Source organism: Bombus bifarius, unplaced genomic scaffold (genome assembly GCF_011952205.1).
Source record: "Bombus bifarius isolate JDL3187 unplaced genomic scaffold, Bbif_JDL3187 scf7180000009125, whole genome shotgun sequence".
Taxonomy (NCBI): domain Eukaryota; kingdom Metazoa; phylum Arthropoda; class Insecta; order Hymenoptera; family Apidae; genus Bombus; species Bombus bifarius.
This window is the reverse complement of record NW_022884914.1, coordinates 243,449-270,726: the sequence shown is the minus strand read 5'-3', so window position 1 is coordinate 270,726 and position 27,278 is coordinate 243,449. Positions and strand designations below refer to the sequence as shown.

At 37.1% G+C, this 27,278-nt stretch overlaps 1 protein-coding gene across 12 annotated transcripts in view; it reads right to left on the bottom strand.

The window, feature by feature from the left end:
- The window catches only part of LOC117213808, a 138,026-nt gene that overhangs the window by 83,250 nt on the left and 27,498 nt on the right, over positions 1-27,278 (bottom strand). For 4 of the 12 annotated variants that reach the window (XM_033459494.1, XM_033459496.1, XM_033459497.1 and 1 more), the window contains exons 1-3: positions 19,015-20,188; positions 18,025-18,225; positions 16,691-17,920 (exon numbers count right to left, since the gene is read on the bottom strand). The exons of 1 other annotated variant lie outside the window; for it this stretch is intronic. In XM_033459494.1, coding sequence (XP_033315385.1) covers positions 16,691-16,900 — 210 coding nt within the window. In that variant the 5' untranslated portion in view covers positions 16,901-17,920; positions 18,025-18,225; positions 19,015-20,188. 7 more of the 12 variants (XM_033459488.1, XM_033459493.1, XM_033459489.1 and 4 more) reach the window with 7 other exon arrangements.

The window sequence follows — 27,278 nt, the reverse complement described above, 5'->3', positions numbered from 1 at the left end:
CTCGAAGGATATTTCTTGCTAAAAATAGAAACGTATCTACTTGGTCGATTGCAATTAAAACTAGAAGCCTGAACGTTCCTTAACCGATTGAAAAACATCATTTCATTAGCATATCATTTCAAGTAACTTCAAACCTATTATTGGACAATCTTGATCTTCAAATAAAAAGTTGCTGTTTCTTAAAAATACTTTGAAACAAATAAAAAATACAGTATACCGTACTACAATATTCCAATTTTAAACAAATAGAAACGATAAATCCTTAAATACCAGTACGTTTTTAATCTCGGAAACCTTTTGAACGATTTCATGAAAATTGAATTTTTTAATGGAATTACTGAAAACCGAGACCGAACGGAAAAATTCAGTTTTGCTTCTGGCAATGCGGCCCGTTTGAAGCGAAAATCGATTGGTGTTTTGTCAATCGCGACGCGTCGCATCGTGTCGATTCGAATAGGGCGAACGTGGGCCGATTGAAATTCCACGGCGGCGCGTTCCAAGTTTCTCGAGCATTTCGAAAGCGGACGCGCGATTAATATATACCCGTTGTCCCTGGTTGATCGTAGCATGAATTTAACGAAGGTGCTAGCAAAACCGTATTGACAAGTGAGTCACGTTACCCCGAGATAAATATTCGAAAACTCGTTTGCTGTTACGATGCGATATGATATACATGAATCAATTGATACCGTGGCGCGCCTTTGTGCCACTGCATTCAAAGCTACCTGCGTTCATCGGTCATTCCACGGTCAAACAGTCTAATTACTCGGCCTTGTTAATTAATGTTTGACAGCCAACAATTATTGAATCGATCGGAAAATAACGTCGAATCTTTTACCGGCGAAACTGTTCTGTTCCTTTCCAACCCACTTTAATTTCTAATCAACATATTACGCGTACGATACGAGTTGCGATATTAAGTATCAAACGCGAGAGTACAAAAACATATTTGACGCAAACTTAATTCATTACGAAAAGTAAAATTAATAATTCGTAATGAAGAACAATGGATGATATCGATGAATTATTATATTTTCTGAGAGAAATATATAACGTTACAAAATTATTTGTAAGGAAAGATTATAGATATTTTGTGCTGTTAACCGATGTCCAAGAATTAATTGACACTTTTAATAAGTGCGGTTTCAAATACCAGTACTAGAAGTGTAGAGCACTAGAAAGCACCAGAATCGTTGACCAGAGAAATTTGATGATTATTTTAAATTAATCTTTATTTACGGCGTTGCTTTACAACTACGATTACATCGCCGATGATTGATCATGAAATCAATCGTAGTAAATTGTTTCCCGTTAATAATCGATTTCTGGTAATTCATGAATGGTTATCATTTTATGAGCGAGAGATTTATAGCCTTTGTGTATGGCTTTATGAGCTGCGAAAACAGGAACATCTGTTTCTTGTGTCAATATCCTCATTAACCTCGTGCTTCTATGTATCGCGACAGGGATTTCTGGCAATCTGTCTTCTATTAAAATTACGTCTATCGATTTTCCAAACTGTCAATAACATTGACTAATATTCCACATGTGTAACCGAGAGTCTTATATTTCTGAATATTTATTTGACAGAAATAATGATTAATGGATAATTTATTAACACATTTGCCACCGTGACGTGATTGTAATAATTTTATACCGATATTTTAATCCATCAAATGTTTCAACCTTTCACATTCCTTTCGTAAATACGTAAATAATAATTGTATCGATGCGTAAGCAATAGCTATAGTATATATGAATATAAATCATTTTGTGACAAAGTGCGTTTTTAATTTCTTTGCTAAATCGTACACACGAAATTTTGCAAGTGTTATATAGACTTTCGTAACCGGCTGTAAATATCATACCACGTGTTCTCCTTGTGACTTCGATCCTCTGCATAGAACGTCGGAAAAATATTCAATTATGCAATGGATATCTGGCTGCAAGTCCGTGTAGAGACACGATGATTAGGCGTGTGCGATATAGAAGAAATATTAAGCGAAAGCTTGGTGCTTTGCTTAACACTCTGACTGACTGCCACGTTGGTCATATATGACCGGTCACGGTTTCTCCTGTGACGCCACAGTGGCCATTGGTGACCGGAGCGCTTGAACTTCTTACAATTGTAAAAATAGTATGAAAATTGACAGTTAGGGCATTTTGAATATAACCGATAAATAGAAGATACTTTGAAACAAAAAGTGCCCCATTGAACAATTAAACATTTTTATCAGAACATCAATAAAAAAATGAGAACAAATCTTGCATCTAACGGTGCACTGTGTTTGCATCCATATCTTTGAGGGGTAATCTACGAATATTATTATAAACACAGCTTAGAAAATAATCGTAAATGCTGCTTTAATCATATATATAATCATATATATAATTGAAATTAGAAGTGTGCACATACTTTACTATTATATATAGAATGAGCAAATACTGTTTACTAATATCTTCTATACGCTTCAACAATATATTTTGCACGTTTTGCTTACGACGAAATAACGAATGCGAATGGATTGTTGAAATAAACGAAGCCTTGTTATAATATGTCGCTATCAACTGTTGCCAAGGCGCCACGGTGGTCGCCCGTGATCACCAATAAGATACACGGTCCATTGGGGAAGAATATTGTCTTACATCATCAATTTATTATTACTTTGCCATTATATGCTTTGAATAATAAAAATACTCCCGTGGCGTCCTGAGCGAAACATGTGATTTCGGCGTGGCGGTCAAAGTGTTAAGTCGTGAACTGGTCAAGCAAAGTGGATAGGACGATAAAGAGCAAGAATAGAACAAGAAAAGTATCCAATGCGCAGTTTATAGATAGCGATAAATTAGTTTAGAGCAGTTTAGACTATTGGGATGTAATAAGTAGGTTCGAATTGATAAGTCTACAAATAAGCATAAAAGAATGTTGGCAATAAAAGTACCAAGCAACATCGAGTGATATCAAAGTAACGTCAAAGTAGGAGTGTAAGGTCAGGAAGGTACAATATGGAATGGAAGGCTGTGCGATTTAGTATATTCCGTAAATCAAGCTCTATTCTGCGACCCCTAAGGATTATTAGAAGGTTATTAGAAGATATTAATAAATAAGAATATAGATACTGATATTATCGAACATTCTAAAAAAACTCTGTTATCGGTAGAATAAGCCAGCATCCAATAAACAGGTGCATAAAATATTTAATGAAACCTTCTACCGGTTTCCATTAGAGCAAAAAACCACCAACAGCCAAACCATATCGCGTAAGACTTGAGAAATAAAAGCAACACTACGCTCTAACAGCCAACTACTAATAAAAACTTGAAAAATAAACGCCTCGTAAAAACAATGATAAGAAAAGAATGATATAACTTCTGACAGAAGCGCAACATCTTCGTACATAAATCCAGTAGAAACGTACACGAAGTAAGCCCGGCTATGACTTTCATAGAAAAGAACAGACACAAATAACTAGACTGGGGATAAGGTCAGTCTTAACATTACACCTTCGCACTTTATCGAAGAACAGAATCCTAAAGCCCGTAAGTATTGCAACGTCAACAACACCATGGAATATTTACTTTGCTACAGAATCAAATTCGGCGAAACAAGACGCGACACAAAGATACGATATACAGGTGGCTGATTTTCATTGTCAATAACTTTTAGATAAGATAGAACAGCCGGCAATCATCAGTTTTCGATACAAGAGATTCATTAATACTTGGACATTATGTATGGAATATAATATCAGAATGACATTGACAAAGAGCCTAGGAAGTCGAGCCTTTAATCGAAGAATGCTCTTCGTTACATTCTCGCACGTTTCGCAAGTTATGTTCGTTATCGATTCTCCGATACCATCCTTTAGCTGCTCGATTACGTTTGGTTCATTGACATACACTTTACTTTTAAGAAAACCTCATAAGAGGAAGAAGCGTAGTACAGTTAAATCAGTTAGATTAGATGATAGGACGATACCAGATGATAAAAAAGCTAACGTAACTTGCGCGACATCACCGTCATCGAAATTATTTTGATAAGAATACTCGAATTACTTTGACGAAATGTTTCGATAATTTTCTCTTTTTTTTCTTGAACTGCGCAGCGCTTCATGATTTTGCCACGTATCCATAAAACAATTGCTAAAGCGGAAAAGTGATACATCGTGCCAGAATGTCAATTTTGAAATTAGTCAATTGTACATATGTACATTCAGCCTGCACGATCGCTTCTAATTAATAGAACACAGTGTAAAAAATTGCAAGTTTGCTAGAAGAAATAGATCATTCACGATGCCTATAGAAGTATACAAAACTGTACTAATTCGCTAATTAATAACTAACTAATTATTTACTGCACTGACTAATTATTAATAGCATTAACTATTAAGCATGGAAATAGTATTTAGATACCTGTATACAATGCTGTGAATAATTATAGACTCAAACACAATTTCTGCATTATATCTTTAATATTTCCAAGAAACCAGTGATCGTAGCTTGATATGTTAAGCGAAATTATTTTTGCAAAGGGTAAACTGATAGGATATCAGGATATCATGATATTACATGACGAACTATTGCCTTTCATGGTCGGAATAGAAGATAGAAAATTATTCAACTATTCATACAGAACATTATCCATACAATCCGCTACGAAAAAGTGGTTGTACAATTTCGGAATAGAACTGTTACCATGGTCAACATCGAGTCCTGATCTGAACCCGATCAAGAATCTGTGGGGAATTCTGGCAAGAAAAGTTTGCGACCAACAGAAGTCATCTATAGAAAATATCGTTGAATTTAAAAAAGGGAAAGAAACTTTAAATAAGTTAGTGGATAGCATAGCTAACAGATTAACAGAAATAGCCATAAATAAAGGGAAATCCACTAAATATTGAGCGAAAAGGTAACAAAGTTAACATCGAGTTTATACTTTTTCACAGTCAAAAACACAATTCTAAAAGGAAATTTTCATTTCTTCCAAACTTCGAGAGAAAAAAATTTTCGTTTGACGTATCTTCAGTGTTCTTTTATATTATAATATGAAATTACATAAACGATTTTGGCAATTTTTGTTTTGACATCACGAAAGATCTAACAATAAGGTTGTTTTTATACAATACATGTAATTGTGACCACTAGTATCTTACCAGTTTAAGTAACGAGAAACGATAAATAAGAGAAAAAAGAAGAAAGGAAGAAATGATCGAAATCACAATGAACAAGGAGCGTGGCTAATTCGATGCAAATTGATGGCGTTGCTTAACAACGACTGATGCGCGAATTGAGTTTCGTTATTTTGACCTCGATCGGAGAGGAACGTATTTGCCTACGCGACGCCGTTGATTGAGATGGAATTCGAGTACGGTACACGCACAACGCTCGTTTATTTTATAGTCAAGGCACGTTTCATAGATCCAATAAGAGATTGACCCGATTTTTACTGTTCGGTCACAGTCGCTTTCGAACCGTGGTAGCGTGCAACTTTCCGCCGCCAATGGTAAATCATCTCGATTCGCCAGACAAAAGATTTAACCTGTTTCTTAGAGATATAAATGCACCGCACTCCCATCGACAGACTTTGATGCAGGAATGGGTAACAGCTTTATCGAAAAGTCTTCTCGTTTTCTCTTTCTCTTTTTTTCTTTTCAGAAGAAAGAAATTAAATGAAGCGAGACAATTGAGAATACGGATGTTTCTTGAAACATGTGCCATGTTTATTTTCCAGTTACCAGATTCTCAGAGTTTGCACATTTAATTATATTTGTCTAGAAATCATCGATGCAATGCTAGGATGCGGACTGCAAAATTTTTGGTCTGAATGTGGCTTTCAGGCGGCGATATTTCGGGCCGCCAAAGCCGCAAATAAGGATCATTTTTCATGGAAATGAACGGTTTTAACAATTCGTCCTTGCGAACATTTGGCCGACAAAAGTTTTAACTTTAGAAATTCGCGCAAGATCGTGATCGTCAAACTGCGGATTTTTGTGCAAATTCATATTTTTCAGAATATATTTTAGAATGTGGAACTTTGGTAGAAAATTGTTTTACCTATCGAGTATCGTAGAAAGCATTATAGCTTAGATGCTTTAGATGCGTCTTCTTGTATTGTGTGCATTCTGTGCATTCTGTGCAATGTTACATTTTCAAAGTTTGTAAGCGGTAAGCTAATTTTGCCGCTTATAGCTTGGCGCTCATTGTATGAACGCTAACTAATTAAAAAATAACTCAAACCTAGTGCAATGCTCGCGATTCAAATGTATACAGAGCGTGCCACACAGTAGGTTAAGAGCACCAAGTTTTAGAAAAGGTCTCGTTAAAATCCATGAGGACGTCACACATCAACAGGTTAATGGAAATTTTTGACGTCTTATTTCCGTGAAAAACGACTCTCACTTTCGGCTCCAGCGACCTCGGAAGACCCCTAAAAAATGTCGTTCTAACCGAATATTTTACTATCAGCATAGGTACTATACTAGAGGACCCAATAATGTTATGATAATTTGTCAATATGTCGTACTTATAATTTGTTAAAAAAGAGTTAGAAGAGAAATGGGAATTTCTCGCGAAACATCTTTCTCCGTGGTTTGATTATATTATTAAAATTATACTATATTGATATATCAACATATAAGAAATGCGTTGTTGTTATATTAAAAAATACCAAAATCGAGAATATTGATAGTAAGAATATTAGCATTTAAAAATATTATCCTATCCTCTAATTGCGTTTCAAGGTTCTTGTGTATTTCCAAATGATTACAGAAGTGTGATTCCAAGTGATTACAAAAAAATTATATTAGTATAATTGTTATTGAAAAGTTTCTTCCATTTATTATATTCTCATTTTACTTCATAAACGGTAAATACAATATAATTATATGTGCGCATATTTGATGCAATTTTGGTTCTGAAAAGAAATACAGAAGCATGAAATATACAAAATAAACTGAAATTCACGGTAGAAGGGCATAAATCCGGAATAAAATTCTAACGACTCTCATCGTCGAAAAAACATTCCTAAGTATATACTTTTGTATACTTATGTATATTTTATTTATTCTTTACCAAGAACGATAAATCTCCGTTCGTCCAATCACAGAGGCAAAAAGCTTTTTATCGGTATGCTTCGAGTTTCGTGCTCTTCAAAGGTTTCGACAAGTTTGCTTCAATCGAAAAACATTTCCAGTATTTGCCGTTACACTTGACCACAGGATTTTTGCGCTGCAGTTTTGCAAGCAAAAAAAGAAGCGAAAGATATTGCCAAATGAAAACCTCCAGTATACCAAATTGAAGCTGAAAACTACATAAAAGGAAGAAAGGATCTACATAGATGGAAAAAACTTTATCGTTCAATAACGATACAGATCTTACGACGAAAAAGCTTCGCGTTTCGTTATCTCGATTTGCGTTAATAAACAAGATCCTCGACGTTCGTTCCACTTTTTCTGCAATTTATTTTAAACTCGATTCTACGTGAAATGATGAGAGACTTTGATCTATGTAAAGTAGAAAATGCATTCTCGTTTAAAAAAACAATGGAATTAGCGAACTTTAATAAATCGAATACGCAAAATCAAACGAATACATATCTACGTTCGCTGCAATTTACAATTTATAATATCATTGCGATGCGTAATTTGGCTGTTCCACAATTTACGATGCGCGATTATACTCGCAATTTTACACACGTCGCGCAAACCAGTATTCTTTTTAACATTGCATCTACCTTCGTGTGAACTTATTCGTTGCAATTACCGAGTACATACATCAAATGTGTAATACAATCTATGAATATTTGCGTCGTACATATTCCGACTTGTAATTATATACATAGCCAACCATGATCGGAATTAAATACAACCACGAGATAGACATGGAAGAAATATTTAACATACGTACGCATATTCTCTTTAATTAAGACAATATGCGAAGCATATGCAATATGGAAAATAGTAGTTATATATGAAACTATGCTTTTGCGTAAGCATCCGAAGTCTAATTATTAGATCTCTGACAAAGATGAAAATATAGTACTACAAACATAGTACTATTTGTATCGTTCACTTTCTTCGTTTGACATTTTTTTTTAATTGCACTGAGAAAAGATTTGAAATTGTATAGTCCTCGCATGGATCGGCAAATTCAATGAACGTATCTCACACAGGAAAGGATTATAAAAAATTGTATAAAAAGGGTGGACAATTCTTATACTCAATACGGTAAACAAATGTACAGAACACTTAATATTATAATCGGAGAAATAAAAATACAGACCGAAGATATACACGAAAAACTATAATTGTTATTTCATGCTGCGGATGAAATATTTCATGAAATCTATCAAATATAATATAAATAAAATCCATAAAATTTAATGAAATTCATCGGACTGTTCGTTTTAATTTTGCTACTTTAAACCTTAGCCTTATAAAAAGTAATCTGTGACGGTTACGTAATTTATATACAATATTCATAGCATGTTAACGTATCTACACTGATCGTGAGCTGCTAAAATAACTGGAGATACCTTTGAGCAGCAGCACCTGTACGTGCACGTAGTTCCGTGAATGCTCGTTAAAGTTCCTCTTTTTCGCCATGTCCGTCTGTCTCTGTTCTACTGTTAATTCTTGTCCGATTGTTGAAAGTTCGAGGCGGAGGGAAGATTACATTATTTTCGAGGGTAGGTCAGGCACAGCGGTTGCGATAACCGTATTATCGTCCCGTCTCATAAACTTGTTTCGCGTAGTTTACGAGCACGCGAGTCTTAACTGCCGTGTACCAAGTGCTCCGCGAAATAATGATCAGACTATTTCGCCGAACTACTATATCGCTAATTATTGTGATTTACGAGAGAAATCACATTGTCCGCGCATGATACTCGTCGATATGGGTCGGGTATATCACCGGTTTCGGAATCGAATCGAATTTTTCTCGTGAAAATTGTCTAACTCTTTCGATCGAGCATCGAACGTATCTTTGATACACACGTGCATACACAATCGCTGTATATACAAATTACCTAATATAGATATGTTGCTCAATAACGTACGTGTATTTGTTAAAATTTTTTTTAAACACGTATGTACGTGGATTTCTGAATTGAAAATGTTTTGGCCCAGTCGCACGATCGCTTATTTCGAATCGGTCTATTCGATTAGATTTATTTCCTGTTGCTACAAACGTACAGATATAATGTACTAACGTAAAATGCTCAACCATGACTAACAGATACAATGGAGATGATAAATATCGATAAGTACCGAAGAGATTTGTGCAAAATTATATAAAATATATCTATGAACATAAACTAATTATAACTATAAAAGTAAGATCTACAAACTATAGTAGGAACTATAAAAGTAACTATAAAAGTAAGATCTAATTAGACATTTATTACACTTTTTAAATGTTATAAGATACTTCAAATATTGTAAAAATTCCGCGCGCTTAGGTTCTCCGTCAATCTATAAATGTCCATTAATTTAGTCATAAATTACTGTTTTCATAGTAGCGGTGTCATTAAACGACAAAAAAATTGCTGAGCAAAAACTTGCAACTCACTTCGGTTACAAGCTCTTGGAACGAAACAACAAAAAAGCACGACTACAGAAACGAAGGATCTCGATCTGCTTGCTATACATTGTACGCATCTATTTTAACATTTAAATCGAGATTGATGGCCCCGATAATTATTACGACGACGAATAAAAGTTGGAAAATGAAAAACCTTTGAATGTTGTATGCATCTTTCGCGAGTTTTGTACTTTGGTTTTTATTTCGTAGCGGGACGTGTCGACATCCTCGCAGTGTTGATCGTTGCGTTAGCAAAATTACTCAGATTTTAGCAGAACTTGTTTCTCGTATCGTTCCTTTGTTCCATGTAACTTTGTTGCGTTTCATTCGAGTTTAAAAAGGCGAAAAGAATGACTGATATTCGGAATACGGCCAGGAATTTTGATCAAGCAATTCTGCACAGCCACGTGGAAGAAAGAAACAATAACGATCCACTCTAAGATTACTTTTGAAGCGAGAAAACGAATCGCCATTGTAATTCCTGTTACGATCCTGTAACAATCCATTATCTGTATTCAAACGCAAAACGCTCGACTCGTAAATGCGGAAGCATCTATTCAAATACCGCTCTTGCTCTACAAGACCCTTACAAGAATACCATTAAGCTCGTAATCGATGCAAATGTTTGTCATAAAATTTAATTCGATTATATGTATATCGTGCTGCATATAAATTTTTTTAGAATTGATTCAAAAGTCAGTAGTTAGCGATATTTGAAGAGAGAAATGAGCCAGATATTATCAAATATAAATACAATCGATCCTCGAGCAACGCAAGAGTTAACGACGACACATTGTGTATAGTAAAAAATCGGTGTGTAATTTTGGATTCCTGAAAAACTGATCTACAATAATCTAACTGTTACGTGAAAGCCTCATTTTGCGTGTATCATGAATGCAATCATTCTTACGATAAAAAAGATCAACAGAAAGAAAGGTTCGTAAAATTTCTGTCAATTCGTTTGTACATAGAAGAAACGTTCTGGTAGTCAAACTTCGACACTTTGACCAATTTGATTTGCTTGTTACATGTGCAGGTTATTACGTGTGCGCTTTATGCAACGTTCACTGAACTTTCGGGACCTTATCTTCTCGCACTTCTGACAATTTCATACGTCATAGACATAGTTAAAGTTTGACGCCTGACCGATTTTAAGAGCTTGCTGTATCGTAGAGGCTGCTATGATTCAGCTCTTTCGAAGAAAAAGTAGAATGCTTCGTAAAACCATGGATATCGTGATGATAAAACTGCGTGTTTTCATGCAAATTCATATTCTTGAGAATATAATTAAAAAAGTAAAATCTCGGTAGAGAAGTGTTTCGCCTACGAAGTATTATAGAAAGCGCTATACCTTGAATATTTGATATACTTTTTCGTATTATACGCATTTCTATATCTAGTAATAACAGAGCCACGATGAAATAACGTTTAAGATTCAGAGCATTTACGCATAATTTCACGAGAATGTATTTCTAATAGTTCCTCGTGCAAACATGATTTCGCGTGGATCACAAATATCAACGTTTACTCTTTCATGAATAAAATCCCATACACAATCTCCAAATTTATCTCCATCCATTTTCTATTCATTGCTTCATTGAATACTTTCTATTCTACTACTTTGAATTTGTTTCTCTTTTGGTGTAGGAATGGCGTAGCTCCGATATTTAAATCATATTTATCGAAAACAGAAGAGTGATATAAATTGTCAGTAATACAGTGAAAAAATTCACTGCCACCATCAGCTGTTGTAGTTGGAATTGAGAGACTTCTATCTAAATAACGACACTTTCGAATGAAGCTACTAAGTAAATTCTTTTTCGACTCGTCCAAATCGCCGAAAAGTTAGCTGCTCCGAGCAGACTCCTTACAGTTGCAAAATCCCTTCGATTGTGATAATGCGTTAACAGGCTAGTCGAGTGGTTAGGGGGTTGATTTACCATGTGACACGCGTGTTACTTTGACGAGGCAGCGGATAGCGAGGTTGTGGTTGCTACGAGCTATTTCGCTATATCGTGCACACAGCGTCGATATTAATTCGGTTCCAAGCGTGTAACTTCGCGAATATTTTTCGCTCAATACTATGCGACGTGCTCTGAAAAAAAGAGATCGGCATGCGAAAACGACTTTTTGAGATAAATGCGTTCAAAGTTAAATTGTTTACTTTCGCTATTAATGCACGATTCCAATGGTGAATTGCCAAGTCAATAATTTTATTCGAGGAAAATGGATTCGGCTCCATTGCAAAGAGAATACTTTTACCGATAAAAGGAAACACGAAAAAGACAAAATCAATTTTTTCGCTCCTTAACGCCTTTTTAGAGCCCTGTTGTTAATCCCTTTGGTCAAATATAGTAACTCAAAAAAGTATTCCAACGCAGTTAGAAAATTTTTTGTATATACATGTACGTATTATATGGAGAACATTTGGGAATTTCCTTAACGCTGTAACGAGACACGACTATCGTTGTTACATTGGTAAAATTTGGAAGCAACTTGGAAATGTATATAGAAGTTAAAAGACATTTATTGGAAATATACTCCGCAAAAATCACCAAGGGTGGGATACTTTTTATTTATACAAACAGGTACGATTAAGGAACAAAAATATGTACCATATTTAGCACGAATTGTACATTTAAGACTACTATTCGCGTTATATATTAACTTTTTACCAAGTTCGGAAAAAAGGATCTTCTAACTTTTACATACATCTTGAAATTCGTTCCAAATTTTACTATTGTAGTATAATCACCATAGTCGTTCTTTACTGAAGTGCTAACAACATTCCACAAAGTTTCGTATAATATACATACGATATATTCGTAGAACGATTCTGTGATAAGCGCTGGAATGCTTATTTACGCTGGCCATTGTACGAATACGAATTGTTGTCAGCCTCGACTGTGTTAAGAATGAAATTTTTTCAGGGATCCGCGAAAGCAGGTCGGTGGATACGCTCCACCGCCTCGATTCTCTTTATCGAGTGAAAAAATCTTGGTTGCCGAACAACGCCGGCTACTGATATCGGTCGCGTTGATAAATGTGATAATGCTTGTTGTTTCATCGAGTGGCGATCGCATATATCTCGTTCGTTGCATCTCTCGTGTACTTCTCTCTATTCCTTCCTCGCTCTCTCCTGCTGGTGGGAATTTTTAAAATTAGACTTTAAGGTCAAACGTTGGTGCTGTCGTCATCGTCCTGACCTAGACTCGCTGGGGTGTAAACTTCGCCACGCAGAGGTACGGATAAGGTGCGAATGGGAAAAGAAAGGAAAGGCTCGATTTACACGCTCGACGTAAACTCGTCCGTGTTAGAGAGGCGTACTCGACCGGCCATGACGTAAGAGAGGCAGGACCACCGTGGCACGTGAACGGTTATATTAAAAGTCGATTATCGTGATTTCGAACGCGGACACGATAGGTATGTAGTCGTTATGTATTTACTACATAGCGCGGGGAAGAAATATCAACGAGATCGTAGAATTGGTCGGACGACGTCATCGAGGGTTCACGTGCTCGTAGTTTCACGTGCTCGTAGTTTCACGTGCTGGAACGTTTCGATGAGCGAGTTGACAGAAACGTTGGATGATAAAGGCTCGAAAACTCGGCTACGGTTAAGTTCGCGTTGTATAAAGTGCAGTAGCCTTCGTAATATGGGGAGATCTTAAATTAATCCCCGATACGAGCAGCTCGTGACTCTCATAAGTTGACATGACGCACGCACATTGACCATTCTGTGACAATTACTTACGTGGGAGAGCGAGATCCAATCGCGGCGAAATTGCGATAGTGGATTATGTGTTCTTTAATTATGAATACGTGTGTATCGTAGATAATTCAATTTTTAAACATGTTGCGATCGAATGTCGTTAAGATAATTCATAAGCTTGTTTCCTTTTCATTTTTTCTATTATAGTAAAAAGTTGTTCCTTGTCTAGCATTATATCGTTTCGTTTACTTCAGGATGAAATATATGGGCAGGAAAAAAAGAATTGACATTTTCCGGATAATCCGACCATGCAAAGAGTTGAAATATCGAATAAAAACCACCACTGATGCATCGATAATAATAATAATAATAATAATAATAATAAACAATATAATAATAATAATGTTGCGTATGCTTCTCTATACTTTACGATAGGGACTGAATCAAAGTTAGAATATACTTGGATGGAAAGGAGCCTAAAGTACATTTTTACGTACGAATCAAAGAACAAGTCAAGAAATGTACAATTGTATCAAGATGTAACGAATGAGCTGCACTTGCAGTTTATTCGAAATTAATTCATCGCGATTGCTTTCTAAGAACAAGGTGCTGAGATTTTTCTTCTCTCTAACTATACTGGACATAAATAAAATTGTAGCCACGAAAATTGCACCCCTTTGTTCCAACCAGTACACTTTGCTCTCTATGTTTACTTCGTTGTATCGGTCTGGCGAGTATTTTTACGAACACTGGCTCCCTTCCATCGAACGTTTCGTAATTGGAATTCGACTAGGTGATCAACTCGAATAATATTATTCGTTCTCGACTACTTCACTTTGAAAACACGATTGCGAGTTTGATTTAACCTGCAACCCCTTTACGCGATTTAAACGTGGGAACAGTGCGAAATTTGGAGATGGACTGGTAATTTCGTGTGACGATCGTAAGATCGAGGATATCAAAATAATGAACGATAAAAATAGGGAGGGGACTAGATTAATCATGGCAATGGTTGCATCTAGGGCATTTCCTAAACGAAACACGAAGTCCTGACATCGAAACGCGAGCCAGGATCGAATTGGCAAGGGGCTGCATTTACAAAATAAAGTGGCTGTTATGTCGTCGCAATTTGGATTTAGAGGCGCGTTCGGTATGGTATGGGGGAAGGGATGTTCGAGATTCGAAATAGCGAACGGACTCGAAACATTATTCGGCACATTGAATATTGATGATTTTGAAGTATTTCCAGATCCTTGACATTTTCTTAGTCATCGGCGTTTATTCAAGTGGTTATCGTTAAAATTGTACGCGACAGTATAAATACTCGTCGGTTCTTAGATATTTAGATCGTTTTTCAGAAGAGCTGCAAGTCCTAACAAATCTCTGCTAGATTTAACCGAACATGAATTCTCGTTACAATAAGCTTTCTCTTATATCTGCTTTAACCTTTTCAAAACTGACGAGACGATAGGGCAACTATACTCAATATGGAACAGCGCAATATCTCGGCGAGTAACTAACAAAATCAATCGGCAACAGCGTAAAATATTTCGCTAAAAGCAAGAGGCAAGCATATTGGTATCTCAGCTTTATTTGAAAATCTGTCGTTGAATGCAGTTGATCGTTGTGTTTGAAAGCGTAACAAAATTCTTGAGAAGCAAGTTAAGTAGCAAAATTTCTTAATGGAGACAACCTAGAAAATATTATTTTTGCATGATTTATCGTGAAACACGTTTGTTTTTGAGTGTCCAAAAGAAATTTACCGTGAAATTAATTTTCTTCTTAGTATGTATTCGTATATATCTAGTATTCACGTAATACGGAACATGTGAATGATACTGTTACCAATGACTATGATACAGAATTGTATCTGTCTTGTGTTGGCAACTACAAAAGAGACAATAATAGTGAAAAATGTGTCCAATGTATTCGCTGTTTTCACTGGGATCACGATTAATGTGTTTCAGGTGCGTCATTCGCGTGTTCAACGTGTAGAAGATAAAGAACGTTAATATAATATAATATAATATAATATGATATAATATAATATAATGTAATATAATATAAGTTGAAACAAATGGAAAATATTTCTTTATTTGTCTTTTTACTTAAATAGATATTCAGTTTTCATGGTAAAAATAAAGATTTTTGAGATCTCTTTACAAATTTCTTAAGTATTATTTTTTTAACTCGCCGGATTTGACTTTTTTAATACCTTTCATCGTGACTTTACGCCACTTAAACTTTTACATAGTTAACTATTAGCACACGAACATTTATCAATATTGTCGCGTTTTAACGTTATTTTCATTGAAAAGAAAGTCTCTTTATTCCTCTTTCTGCTTATTTCGTCTTTAAAATCAGCTGTCCCACGTTAGGTGCAGTTATCCTATATAACTTTTATAAAAATTGTTAAATTGTTATACCATTATGTCGCGTTATTTTGAAAATTACGTTTAATTGCATACACGTATATTGTATTTGGAAGAATTAATCAATCTTTTCTTCAACCAATATTTAGATTCACGAGGATAAATGGTAAGAAAACTTTACGAAATACTAGTCTGATTCAACCAGTCGTTGAATTAACAACATTTAAATTTGGAGACAGTTACAAACAAAAAAAAGATAGAGCTAGCAATTAATTATTTATGTTTAAAACAACCGTAACGTACAAAATTGTCCGACTGTACAGACTTCTGCTTGTTACACTTTCAATTATCTTGCACGAGAAAAAGCGACAAAGTAACTGTTTAGCAAGAAGTATCGTACGTGTCACACACGCTATTCGTTCAATTCGTTTCAACAATCCAATAACACCGCAACTACCAAGCCTGTCAAAATGACTGGCATCAGTTTTTTTATTTTTACAATTACTAACAACACGTATAACTATCTTCGATATTAAAATGTTTGCTTTTATCGTATCGAAAATTTAGCTACATATAGCTATTTATTATTACCACATTACTTTAATCCCAATTAACTGCGTACGATATGTTTAAGTACGTATTAAGGAATAGTAGTCGCAGTGTTAATATCGATTACTTCTAATTCAGTATCCTATTTTTCTGAATCCGTTGGAAAAATAAGAAACACTTACATCCTGAAAACTAAAAAGTAAAAGTACCCAATACTATTCAATATCCCTTCCCTGTACTAAATCAATAAAACTCTAATCTTTTTTTAAAACACGTACTTCACTGGTACACTAGGACTATCAAAAACAAATGTTTGCTCCTTCAGAGTCCGGACAGCGCTTTTAGATGACTCGTACGTGTATCCACATTCGTTCGGTCGAAACATTACATAAAAATCACGAAACGATCGGACGAAGAAAAAACAATGGGAAGTAAGAAGTAAGAGTACTTAGATATGTGGGTGGTAAAGGTAGTCTCACCTCCTCTACAGCCTCAACGGCCTCTATAACGTGTTCCGCGATCTCCGCCGCAGTCAGACCGGTCTCGATGGGTGCGATCTGCGAATGTCGTCGCCCTTCGGCATCGGTAAGCTCCTGATAGCAGGATTCGCCGGAACCTCGTCTGCTGCCGGCGATACACATGGCTCGGCGGAAAAGTCCCGCAACGACAGCGCACAGGCCACACTGCATGCCCGTCGCGCTTCCTCGGCTGGACAACGAGCCGCCATTTGTTCGTCGACGGGTCCGAGTCCCGCGAGAGCCACCCTCACGTGCTTTGGACGCCAGCTTTTCTGCCTTTTTCGTTTTCCGCCCCTTTTTATCTTTTTCACGCTTTAACCTTATTATCCCTTCAAACGTTTCGTTCAATCTTGTTTCTCTATTTCTTTTCTCTACTATACAATTCCGCTACACTCTTCCAATTTTATCTCGGATTTTTATCCTCGATGAATCGTCGATAATTTATTCGCTTCTTTGAAATGTAATTAATTTCTTTCGTTCTTTTTTTTTTCTTTCAATTGCTGAACGTTCTCCTAGCGAGCGTTTTCAAAGCTTGCGCCTTTAATCTCTCGCGTAATTCGTCGTGTTTGATTTTATCGCGCTTTCTTTTTTTAATTATTCGAGCACTTTTATCACTTGTGCTAAAATTTCTCTGATTATTCTTCCTCTAAATTTCACGTATCTGTCGCACTTCAGCTCCTCACTACTGTTTCACACTGTTTCCTCCGATCTCCCAGATCGTTGTCTTCGCATGCAGGTATCTCCTATCGTTATCCAACCGCGACTTCGAACTTCACCGTTTTAACTACTCGATCGTACTACTATACATTCGCGTTACTACGATGTACATCTAGCCAGCTGGTTCAGATATATCTCTCGACACGATTGACCGATTATCTTTCACGTTCGAACGCCTCATCCCGGACACGGTTCAGCTTTGTCCTGATCCGGAGATCGGCTAGTGGTCGCGTGGTCGCGTACATTCGATCGATCCCGTGTCGCACGCCGTTCAGACGACCGTCCCTTCCAACGACGATCCACCGGTACCGCATATCACCTGCACCACCAGGAAAGTACGTCGGAAACGAGTCTCCACGGAACTCGAGAAGGTCGAGAGGGAGGAGCTGCAGCTCTCTCCTTCCTTTCCTCGGAGGAAACTATCGATTGCCGTCAAGTTACGAACACGATAGCATCTAACGACACATAGTGGTCCTACAATGGAGCACCATGACTAGGATAACGAGAGAGAAAGAATAGGAAAATGTTGGGCGAATCACACACAGAAGGTGAACGAAACCGATTTTTTGGGTACACACGTGGTCCGTACGATGTAAAATTGTCGATCGAACGATTTTCCTCGTGGACAGACATTAATCTCGATTCCGAACGGATGTCTCGTGGCGCCGTTGTGTCCGGGTCACGTGGGAACGTAGGTTTTGGAATTTTAACGCGCCCCGTGCCCCTCGGGTCCCCCGTGGTCCAAGATCGTATACACACGAAAGCAAACACTTCGTCGGCTGAAGAGAAGGACTCGTAGTATGGGGAAGGTTAAAAAGTTGGCGCTAGGAAGATCTTAGCGTCACTCTTGAAACAAATGTTCCGATATGCACTTCCTGTTTGAATTTTGGGCCAAAAGTAGGTATATTCGAGAGTTTCCCTTTGATTTCGTTTATTTTTGTTGCAATATTTTGTGTAACAATTTCAGCCTTGTTTTAACCAACAGACATCTGTTTATTTACGATTAGAGATTACGCAATTTGTATATCTATGTAGGTATATCCTTCTAATCGTGTTTTATTAATTACTACAATATTATATTTAATTACTATATCATTCTACTGATATACCAAGAAATATACCTGCAGTCTATTCGTTATTGGTCTTTAGTTTTTAGATCGAACTAAAAACTAAAGACTGATTGCAGTTTCTCTTCTCTACGAGCAAACGAAATTTCTGTTATAATTTTTGAACGATAAAGAAACACCATTCGCGTTCTTTCAAAGTCGAGGAACCTGCGAAGGCTTTTATTCACGATTATGTGAAGCTAGCAAAATCGTATTTAAAATGTTAATATATTGAACATTACGTAATTCTGATATAGCAGAACTTTTGCTTTTTAGTGGGCACGGAACGTGCTAACAACGCTGCTCCCTAAATACATCTGCTAGCTTTCCACCCTTTGCAAAATCTTTCAATATGATCAGTTAACGATCCCAGCACTTTTCTACGGTGGAGTATTTTAAAACCAAATCTCATATATTTAGGAGAAAGAAAGTACCTAATAAGTATCTATGATACGAATTTACCTGTGCACTGTGAACTTCTTTTCTTTTCCATCGCTTTATCGATGAAAGCAAAACCAAATAACAATAGGCACATTGTCAATCGATTCGTGCGGAGTACGAAAGGTTAATATATCAGGAAAATGACATACGTCGTGTAAGAAGAACACGGACAAGTACAGAGAAACGTGTAAATCGTCGTTTCCTTCGTATTTCCTTCGATCGGACGTCGACGAATTTCGAAAAAAGCATCGAGACGATGATGAGCACGTGGTTCACTCGCTGAACCTGGAAATCTCGATGATCTATCCGTGGACCACATTGTCGATTTCCATCGCGTCGCGTCGTCGTCGTCGTCGTCGTCGTCGTTAATGGCACGTCTAATACATCAGGTAAACAACGAGATCCTCCCGCTACCCTCTTTCTCGATAAGATACCACGAATCCGTAGTAAGAATCTCTCTTTTCGCTGTGTGCAGGCCAGGGAGGAGAAAAGAAATAAAAATGGGCAAGAACAAAGGTCCTCCTCTTTGTTCCCTTCGACCTCGATTTTTCCGCGAGACTTTTTTTCAGCTTACGGAGCAGCAATTATAACCGTGTGGCGAGAGTGCGCTCTCAAAGAGTGTACGGTCACGAGAAAAAAAAAAAAAAAAAAAAAAATGGTGAGAAACGAGAGGAAAAGGGGTTTGGAAAAAGGTGGGAACCACGGTTACGTGTACTCGTTTCCGCGCTTCCTATCGCTCCAATGTCTCTTGCTCGTACGATTAATTCTTGCCATTTAAAAAGAGACGGAAAGAAAGAAGATTCGTTGAGAAGCTTCCGGGACACCTTTCACCTATTCATTTTCATCGACGTGAGAAATTAAGCGATTTAGCTTTATTTACATTTCAGTCGATTAGATTCATACATCTCGATCAACATCGACATGTACGGAAATTCAACAAGCACTATCGTTTCCTCGTCGTACGGACGCACCGCGTAAACATACGCTCGTATCACTTAAAAGCCGTATCACCCGACAGCGAAGGGACAATCGAACGATGGTCAATAGACGATGATATCCTCTTTCAACAACTGCAACTCGACTTCTGTATACAGCTTCGGAATATCCTTATCGTATAGAGACACCAGAGAAGCGTCCATCGAGATCGCAGTAGAATCGAATAGAATATCCGCGAGTAAGAATGATACCCTGGATGCGATACCTTTAGCGGAGCATACGGGGCTTGACTGTCGTTGTGCCGTCCTAACTAGTACGCGAGAGAAGAACGACGGGGTAACGCCCGCGCACAGATATCGTAGCTGCTTCCGCACCGGGACGAGCCTAGGAGCTCCATAACCGCGTGTTACGGGTTGGCCCCCGGGCCCCGAGGCCCGGTGCCGACGTCGGCTCGAGCACGAGGGCGCTTCCCTTGATGGTTCCTCCGTCGTACACGTTTCCGTACGAGGCAAATGTGGCAATAAATAAAAAGAGTAAGAGAAAGAGGAATATCCCCCCGAAGATAGAAGAATTCGAGGCCGGGAGCGTACTGCCGCTATCACCGACTATGCACGCCGGCCGGCCGCTGTGCATGCACTGAGCCACTGGCTTCGAGCGACGAACGCTCGGACGACGTACGAGCTCGGCAGCGATCGGTCGTCTTCGCCGCCGCTCGGCTGCCTCCGTTGCCTGGCCACGCTTCCCGGTCAGGCTGCCCGAACCGCGCAACGCTTGCTCCGAACAGGCGACGCGAGAGTGCCTTTCTCATTATGCGTCGAGCTCTCGTCGCGAGTGACTCGTTCTAGGTAGGCCATCGCGACCGTTCGGTCGGCGCTTGCTTCGATGCGTTTCTCTCTCTGGGAAATAGAAAGAGAGGAATCGCTTGTACGCGACGAGAAAAGATCAATAACGGATCCCTCCCTCTTTCCGTCGCGTGTACGCGCCAGCCGCGGCGACGTAGCCGCCACGTATTTACACACGCACGTCATGCCAGTCTTACACCACCCCCCGCGGAACATCGCGAACGTCCGCGGTCAAGAATTTCGCGGTCGCAAGACGCGTGCAAAGGATATACCCCGTTTTATCGATCCCTTACAGATTTCGCTACTAGTATTGCATGCAACGTGGAGGTGTGTTCTGCTGATTCGTCGCTGCTGAACAACGCTAACGACGGAAGCTGACCGTGTTTACCGTTCGGAAGTATGGATCGGAAGCTGCGGGCACAAATTGAACGGTTGATTCATAGAGATATAGACAGGGCGTTTTCGAGTCGTATATTCGCAGATTCGTGAAAGTTCGATCGAGTAAATGTTCGTTTATGTCGAATGTTGGAACGATTTTTTCGATTTACGAGTTTGCAATAGCCAATGACCGGTGGCTTGAAACTTTCTGGCTTAGAGTGCCGATAAGCAAAGCCCGATGTCGATTTGCATTGTTGGTCGTAAGAGAAAAATTGTGGGATAGCGTATCTAGGGTTCACCAAGCTACTTTCACAAACTGTTAGAAATTTCATTAATTGTACAATTTGCAAAATTTTTTACTTGCTTTCGCAAGTTTTGCCGTACAACGAATTGGGTTTATAGTTAATTACGAATGCATAGGGTGTTTAAAAGTAGAGTCAAGCTTTAAACTGCAGTCAAGAGTTAATGAATATTACATGTAGTTAAAGTCTAGCGCAATCTCTCTTTACAGGGTACGACGACCTCCATCGTTTTTCGAATTAATCGCTAATTTCTTAAAAGAAATTTCTTAACTCATTGACGCTCGTTGTATTCAAAGAAGTACACCCGATATGTACCGTTACAATAATTTCAAATTTCAAACAAGCTTCGATGGGTTAATGAAAATTTCGAATAAAATTTCCTAAATACTTTCCACTTTTTGAAATTTTCGAAAACAGAATTTGAAGATGAAACACGGTATAAAGGCCGTTGCCGAGTAAATTGGAAGATATATAGCAGATACATTTATACAAGTATCATTTACATGTAATAAATTTTTGACTCTTTAACACTGCAGTATATTGTGATATTCTTTCATTACTCGCTCACTGTGACTTCTAGGAGAATTAATATCTAAATGGAATTGTATATTACGTTGTTTCTGCGTCATTGCGACAAGCATTAAGCAAATTATATCGCGTTAGAGCGTAAAACAAGCGAAAACCTGAGGGAACGCGTTAGAAATTCCTTTCGACGATTTGTTTCCCTCTTGAAACATGAAAATGATGGAAACGCGATGTTTAATGCCTTAAATACCACGAGCAACGTGATAAAATTTTTGCTCGAGGAACGAATACGCGAAAAAGATTATTTTTATTTGTCGCGTGAATAAATTCGATTTTTCTCGAAATGAAACGAAAAAAGCAGGAAATATTACAAAGTATCGTGACAACTGTGTCCGATGAATTTAGAGCGATGTGCCGGCCTATCTCTGCATTTTACACCGATATCAGAAATGGCTAGATGAAAAATCGATAAACGTTTCCGGTTCTACATATGCGATTCGTCAGATAACGTATTCACACTATCGAAAACGCGAATGCACTCGTCTCTGTTCGACGAAACAGCACGGCCGAGTGCTTTATTCGAGGAAATAGCGGTGAAAACACGTTAACCTCTCTATAACCAGAATTTCGTTTGCTTATGAAGAAAAAATAAACATAGTTGATTATAATTAGACGGCGGATGTTTAGACACTTATGAGAAATCGAAGGATATAAAAATATATAGAACGGCAATATGCAAAAATACATAAAATAGCCAAAGCAAATTATTCGTTATAATATTTAGCAAGCGACATGGGATCTCTATTTAGATTTCGTTATTTTAGTTATGATCATAGAAATTATATACTTGCATAAATATTTGCAATTTAGTTATAGACTAAAAAATAATTTCTTTGTCAATAATCAATTATTTACTAATTTCTCATATTTCTATATTATTACGAATTTTTAATAAAAGCAACGATACATCCTGTATACAAGTTAAAGTTAAAAATCATCGGCAATTTCTGGATAAGCTGCAAAAATGAGAGATAAAATGCTGGAATATCGTAAAACGAAAGGACGAAAAATACGATCAAATAAACGTTGCCATTCTTGAAATACTAAATTTTCCAAAGCTCGTGCCTCCACAATAACATGACTATCATTCATGACTTTAAATTTTTCATATTTCCGCATCCCCATATTCCCATCCAACTCCAACAAAGAGATCTTTGTTTCGACGCATGAGAAATCAAAATGATCACCATATCTTACACAGATCAGAAGAAAGAAAATAATACAATTCTAAGCGTCGAGAAGCTTTTATTTTATCAAGACGAAGAGGTTTTGTAAACTGAGGGAACATCGAGAGATACAATCCATTTTATTTTATGAAATTTTTGCACTTTCTATTACACTTTTCAAAAAAGGGAAAAATGTTCCACCAAATACGATCGTTTATAGCAATTCGTCAGTTCTTACGAGCGTAACAATAAAAAACATACGAAGAAGAAGAATTTTATTCTATAATAACATCAACATTCTCGAATGTTTCTATCGTAACTACTTTTATGTTCTGATTACCATAATTATAACTTGTATTATTCGACCAATAATAACTACAAGTATACCAATCTTCCAACAAGCGCCTTAAATACATTTTAATTTATTATTTTAGTTTATACGTTACATGTCAAAATATTTGAAAGATCTACCTAAATTCCGGTTTACAATAACTCGTAAGAACGTGGTCATGGAAACACACGTAGAAGAAGAAGAATTACAGTTATTATATTTTCTTTTATAATAACGTTAACTTACTCGGATGTTTCTATCGTAATTACTTTTATCTTCTGATTACTATAATTATAACTTCTATTATACGACTAATAATAACTGGCACACTACACCTACACCGTTCTTTCAATGAGAGCTTTAAATACATTTTAATTTATTATTTTAATTTATATGTTACACGTCAAAATATTTGAAAAATCTACCTAAGTTCCTGTTTACAGCAACTCACGATTTCGTAAAAGCGTGATCATGGAAACACACGTAGAAGAAGAAGGATTCTAGCTATCATATTTTCTTTTATACTACTCTTATTTCCTCATTATTATAAGTTATAATTAGCAATTATGCACCAATAACAACTGGTACTCTACATTTATACCATTCTTCCAATGACCGCCTCAAATACATTTCGATATATTATTTTAATTTATACATTACACAATATTAAAATATTAGAAAAATCTACCCGTGTTCCCCCAGTTTATAGCAACTCCTGATTTCCTACGAGAGCGTGACCCTGAAAACGCACGCAGAGGAGAGCGTGCCCGAACCAAGGTGAGATCCCCGCTGGGGCAATTGCGGATAGAGAAAATAACGATGTGTTTTCAGTGAATCCTCTCTTCTCTTGTGCACGACGACAATCCCGAAGAGAGGGAGAATCGGGCTGCATTATCGCCGGATTGCCATTGCCGCTATAAAAAAAAAAGCTTGACCCGTATTCTCTTTTACGTTCAACTTGGCCACCGCCATAGAAACCTCATTTTTCTTCTCTTTTCTTTTCTTCTTTCCTTTTATTTTCCTCCCTTCAGACTTTTCTTTCGCGGCTCGTTTCGCGGAAAGGGCACTCTAACTCGCGACGGGGGTTCGTCGTCGACGATCCCTTGAATACGTTTGTTAACGAACGCCAGAAAGCACCGGTCGATCGACCCAGGGACCGAATTTAGGTAATAACCAGAGCTCTCGTCGTGGGACATCTGCGTTTAAACGAGATCCTAGCGTCTAATGTTTGCCACAATGGATTTCAGAGGCGAATCGATGGTGTCTCAACGCGAAACACGGAGACTCTGCCAAGAGACTAAGAGAATATTTCACGATATTCGCGTACACTGTTTTATACTTTCACGACGATTGGATGACGTATTCGTGACTCTTTTTCAAAGTTTCAATTGTGTTATTAGTACTTGCTAGTTAGAAACTACAGTTATAGACGCTTGATCAATTTGTCGTTACGTAAATCTTACTAAGACAAATAAGTTTATATCAATTGAAATTTACAATTGAGAATTGAAAGTCATATTTATTTTCTTTTTATGAAATCGATAGATTATAAATTTGAAGGATTAGGTATAGAAGTAATGATATGGACTGTAAAATTTTTATCCCAAATGTGTCTTTCTGAGGGTGCTTTGAGCCGGCAAAGCCGAAATCGGACATCATATTTCACGGAAACGAACGCCTTTAAAGATTCGTCTTTGTGAACATTTAACCGACAAAGATTTTAATTGTAGAAATCCGCTTAAGACCATACAGAGCGGCAAGGGGTAACTTACCGAGTAAAGTGATGGCACAGCTAATGCCAATGCTCCAAATGCCAATTTTCCTCTTTACAGCTTACCGCTCTCTGTAAAAATAAAAAATAACCCAAACAAACCTACTTCAATACTCACGATTCAAATGCACACAGAGTAAGCCATACAGTATGTTAAGAGCATCAAATTTTAGAAAAGGTCCCGTTAAAATTCACAAGGATGTCATACATCAACAAGTTGATCGAAATTTTTGACGTCTTATTTCCGTGAAAAACGATCAATATTTTTGGCTTCGGCGACCTCAAAAACTTCTAAAAATGTCATTTTAACCGAGTATTCTGTGGGCCAGATACTAGAGCCAATTTAAATTACTTTTTAAAAAAGCTTGTCAATATCGCGTTAAAGATGTAAAAGGGATCAGCGAACATTAATTATTCTAAAATTACTATAGTTTTATCCAGCACTATATTACATTAATCTACGACTATATGCGACTTATTAAAAATTCAATTACTTCGGTTCAAAAGCGATCAAAGAATTTCCCCTGTAACAGAAGAAAATTTAAAATACATTTTCGTTTAGACAGATTATGCTGTTGTCTTGTTATGTAGTTTGAATAACGTAATCTAACCGAAGTTAAGCGCAACAAAAATGTTGCTTGGTACAAACCACGATCAATTTACTCAGTTCGACTTTTAAAGCAACAACGTAATATTATAGCCGTGTGCGACGGTTTCACGCAACGACTTCACGAAACTTTCAAACGGAATGTTCGCGTATTTAGGAATTCATCTAAGCGATTCCAAATATAGAATCAGCGTAAACGGGCACAAGTACGTATCTATTACCGCGATAGAAATACACGTACTATTTTCCCTTGCCTCTGTCAAGGTGCTCGCGATATATGTACATACTGTATGCATATAGCTCGCAATGCAAGTAGTATAGGTAATCGAGTTACGTACTTCTTCAACTTCTTTCAAACTGAAACTCACGGCTGTCAGTGAAACTGGCGAAAAGCTTTCAAAGTTTCGTTTCCCTTGAAAATTTTAATTCTGATAATACTTCGATCGAATAGATTGATGGACAAGTGACTTCAATAATAATTTCCAGTATCTGCTATCACAACTTCGGCTGAATTTCTTTTTTATGAAACGAAAGTTTTCATGAAATTCCAACTACTTCGATTGATAAGATTATAAATGGTAATGAATCTTCGAGCTTGTAATACATACTCACTTTTAGAGGAATACGATATGCTTAATCAAATTCGTTCCAGTTATTTGATATCCAATTTATATTTTATACTCTATATCGGATGTATTCTATGTATATCGATATCTAATCCTATTTCGTGTTCTATATCGAAGTTTACGTATGCTTACAACGTATGCAGCATATTAATACGCGAAGAAGTCGCAACTCTCTTAATTTTTGATGCATAAAAGTACAAACGTCCTTTTGGATACTGACGTCCATTGCTTGACCGCGAATATGCTACGGTTTACTACTTGTTCTTGCATTCTAATAAGATTGCTTGCAATATCGAGTTGTTTATCACTAAATTATCGAAATAAAACGTAACGATATTCGATTTTTGTACCGAGTGTTTATACGATTTAATTTTATCTACACTTATACTGACAAACCTATACCTCACAGTAAATCTACACCAGTTCGTTAAATAGAGGCTTATTGTGAGAGCTTAAAGACGTGGATTTTGGCTCAAAATTTTAGATTTTAGGCCAACATGTTATAAACTTATCTATACATCTAGTAAAGCTTGTACACCTTTCTCTACAATTATTTTTTTTTAAATATCCAATTTTTCTTTGAATATTTTCTTTTTTTTAGAGACTTAAATTCCAATGTTTGTTCCTATATGCCGCTAAATAATTTAGCAACCATCTTTCTAAAAATAAACAGCCACTCTTCCAGCTTGCTACGACGTAAATTTGTTAACGATTAATAAAACAAACAGTAAGTTCACTGTC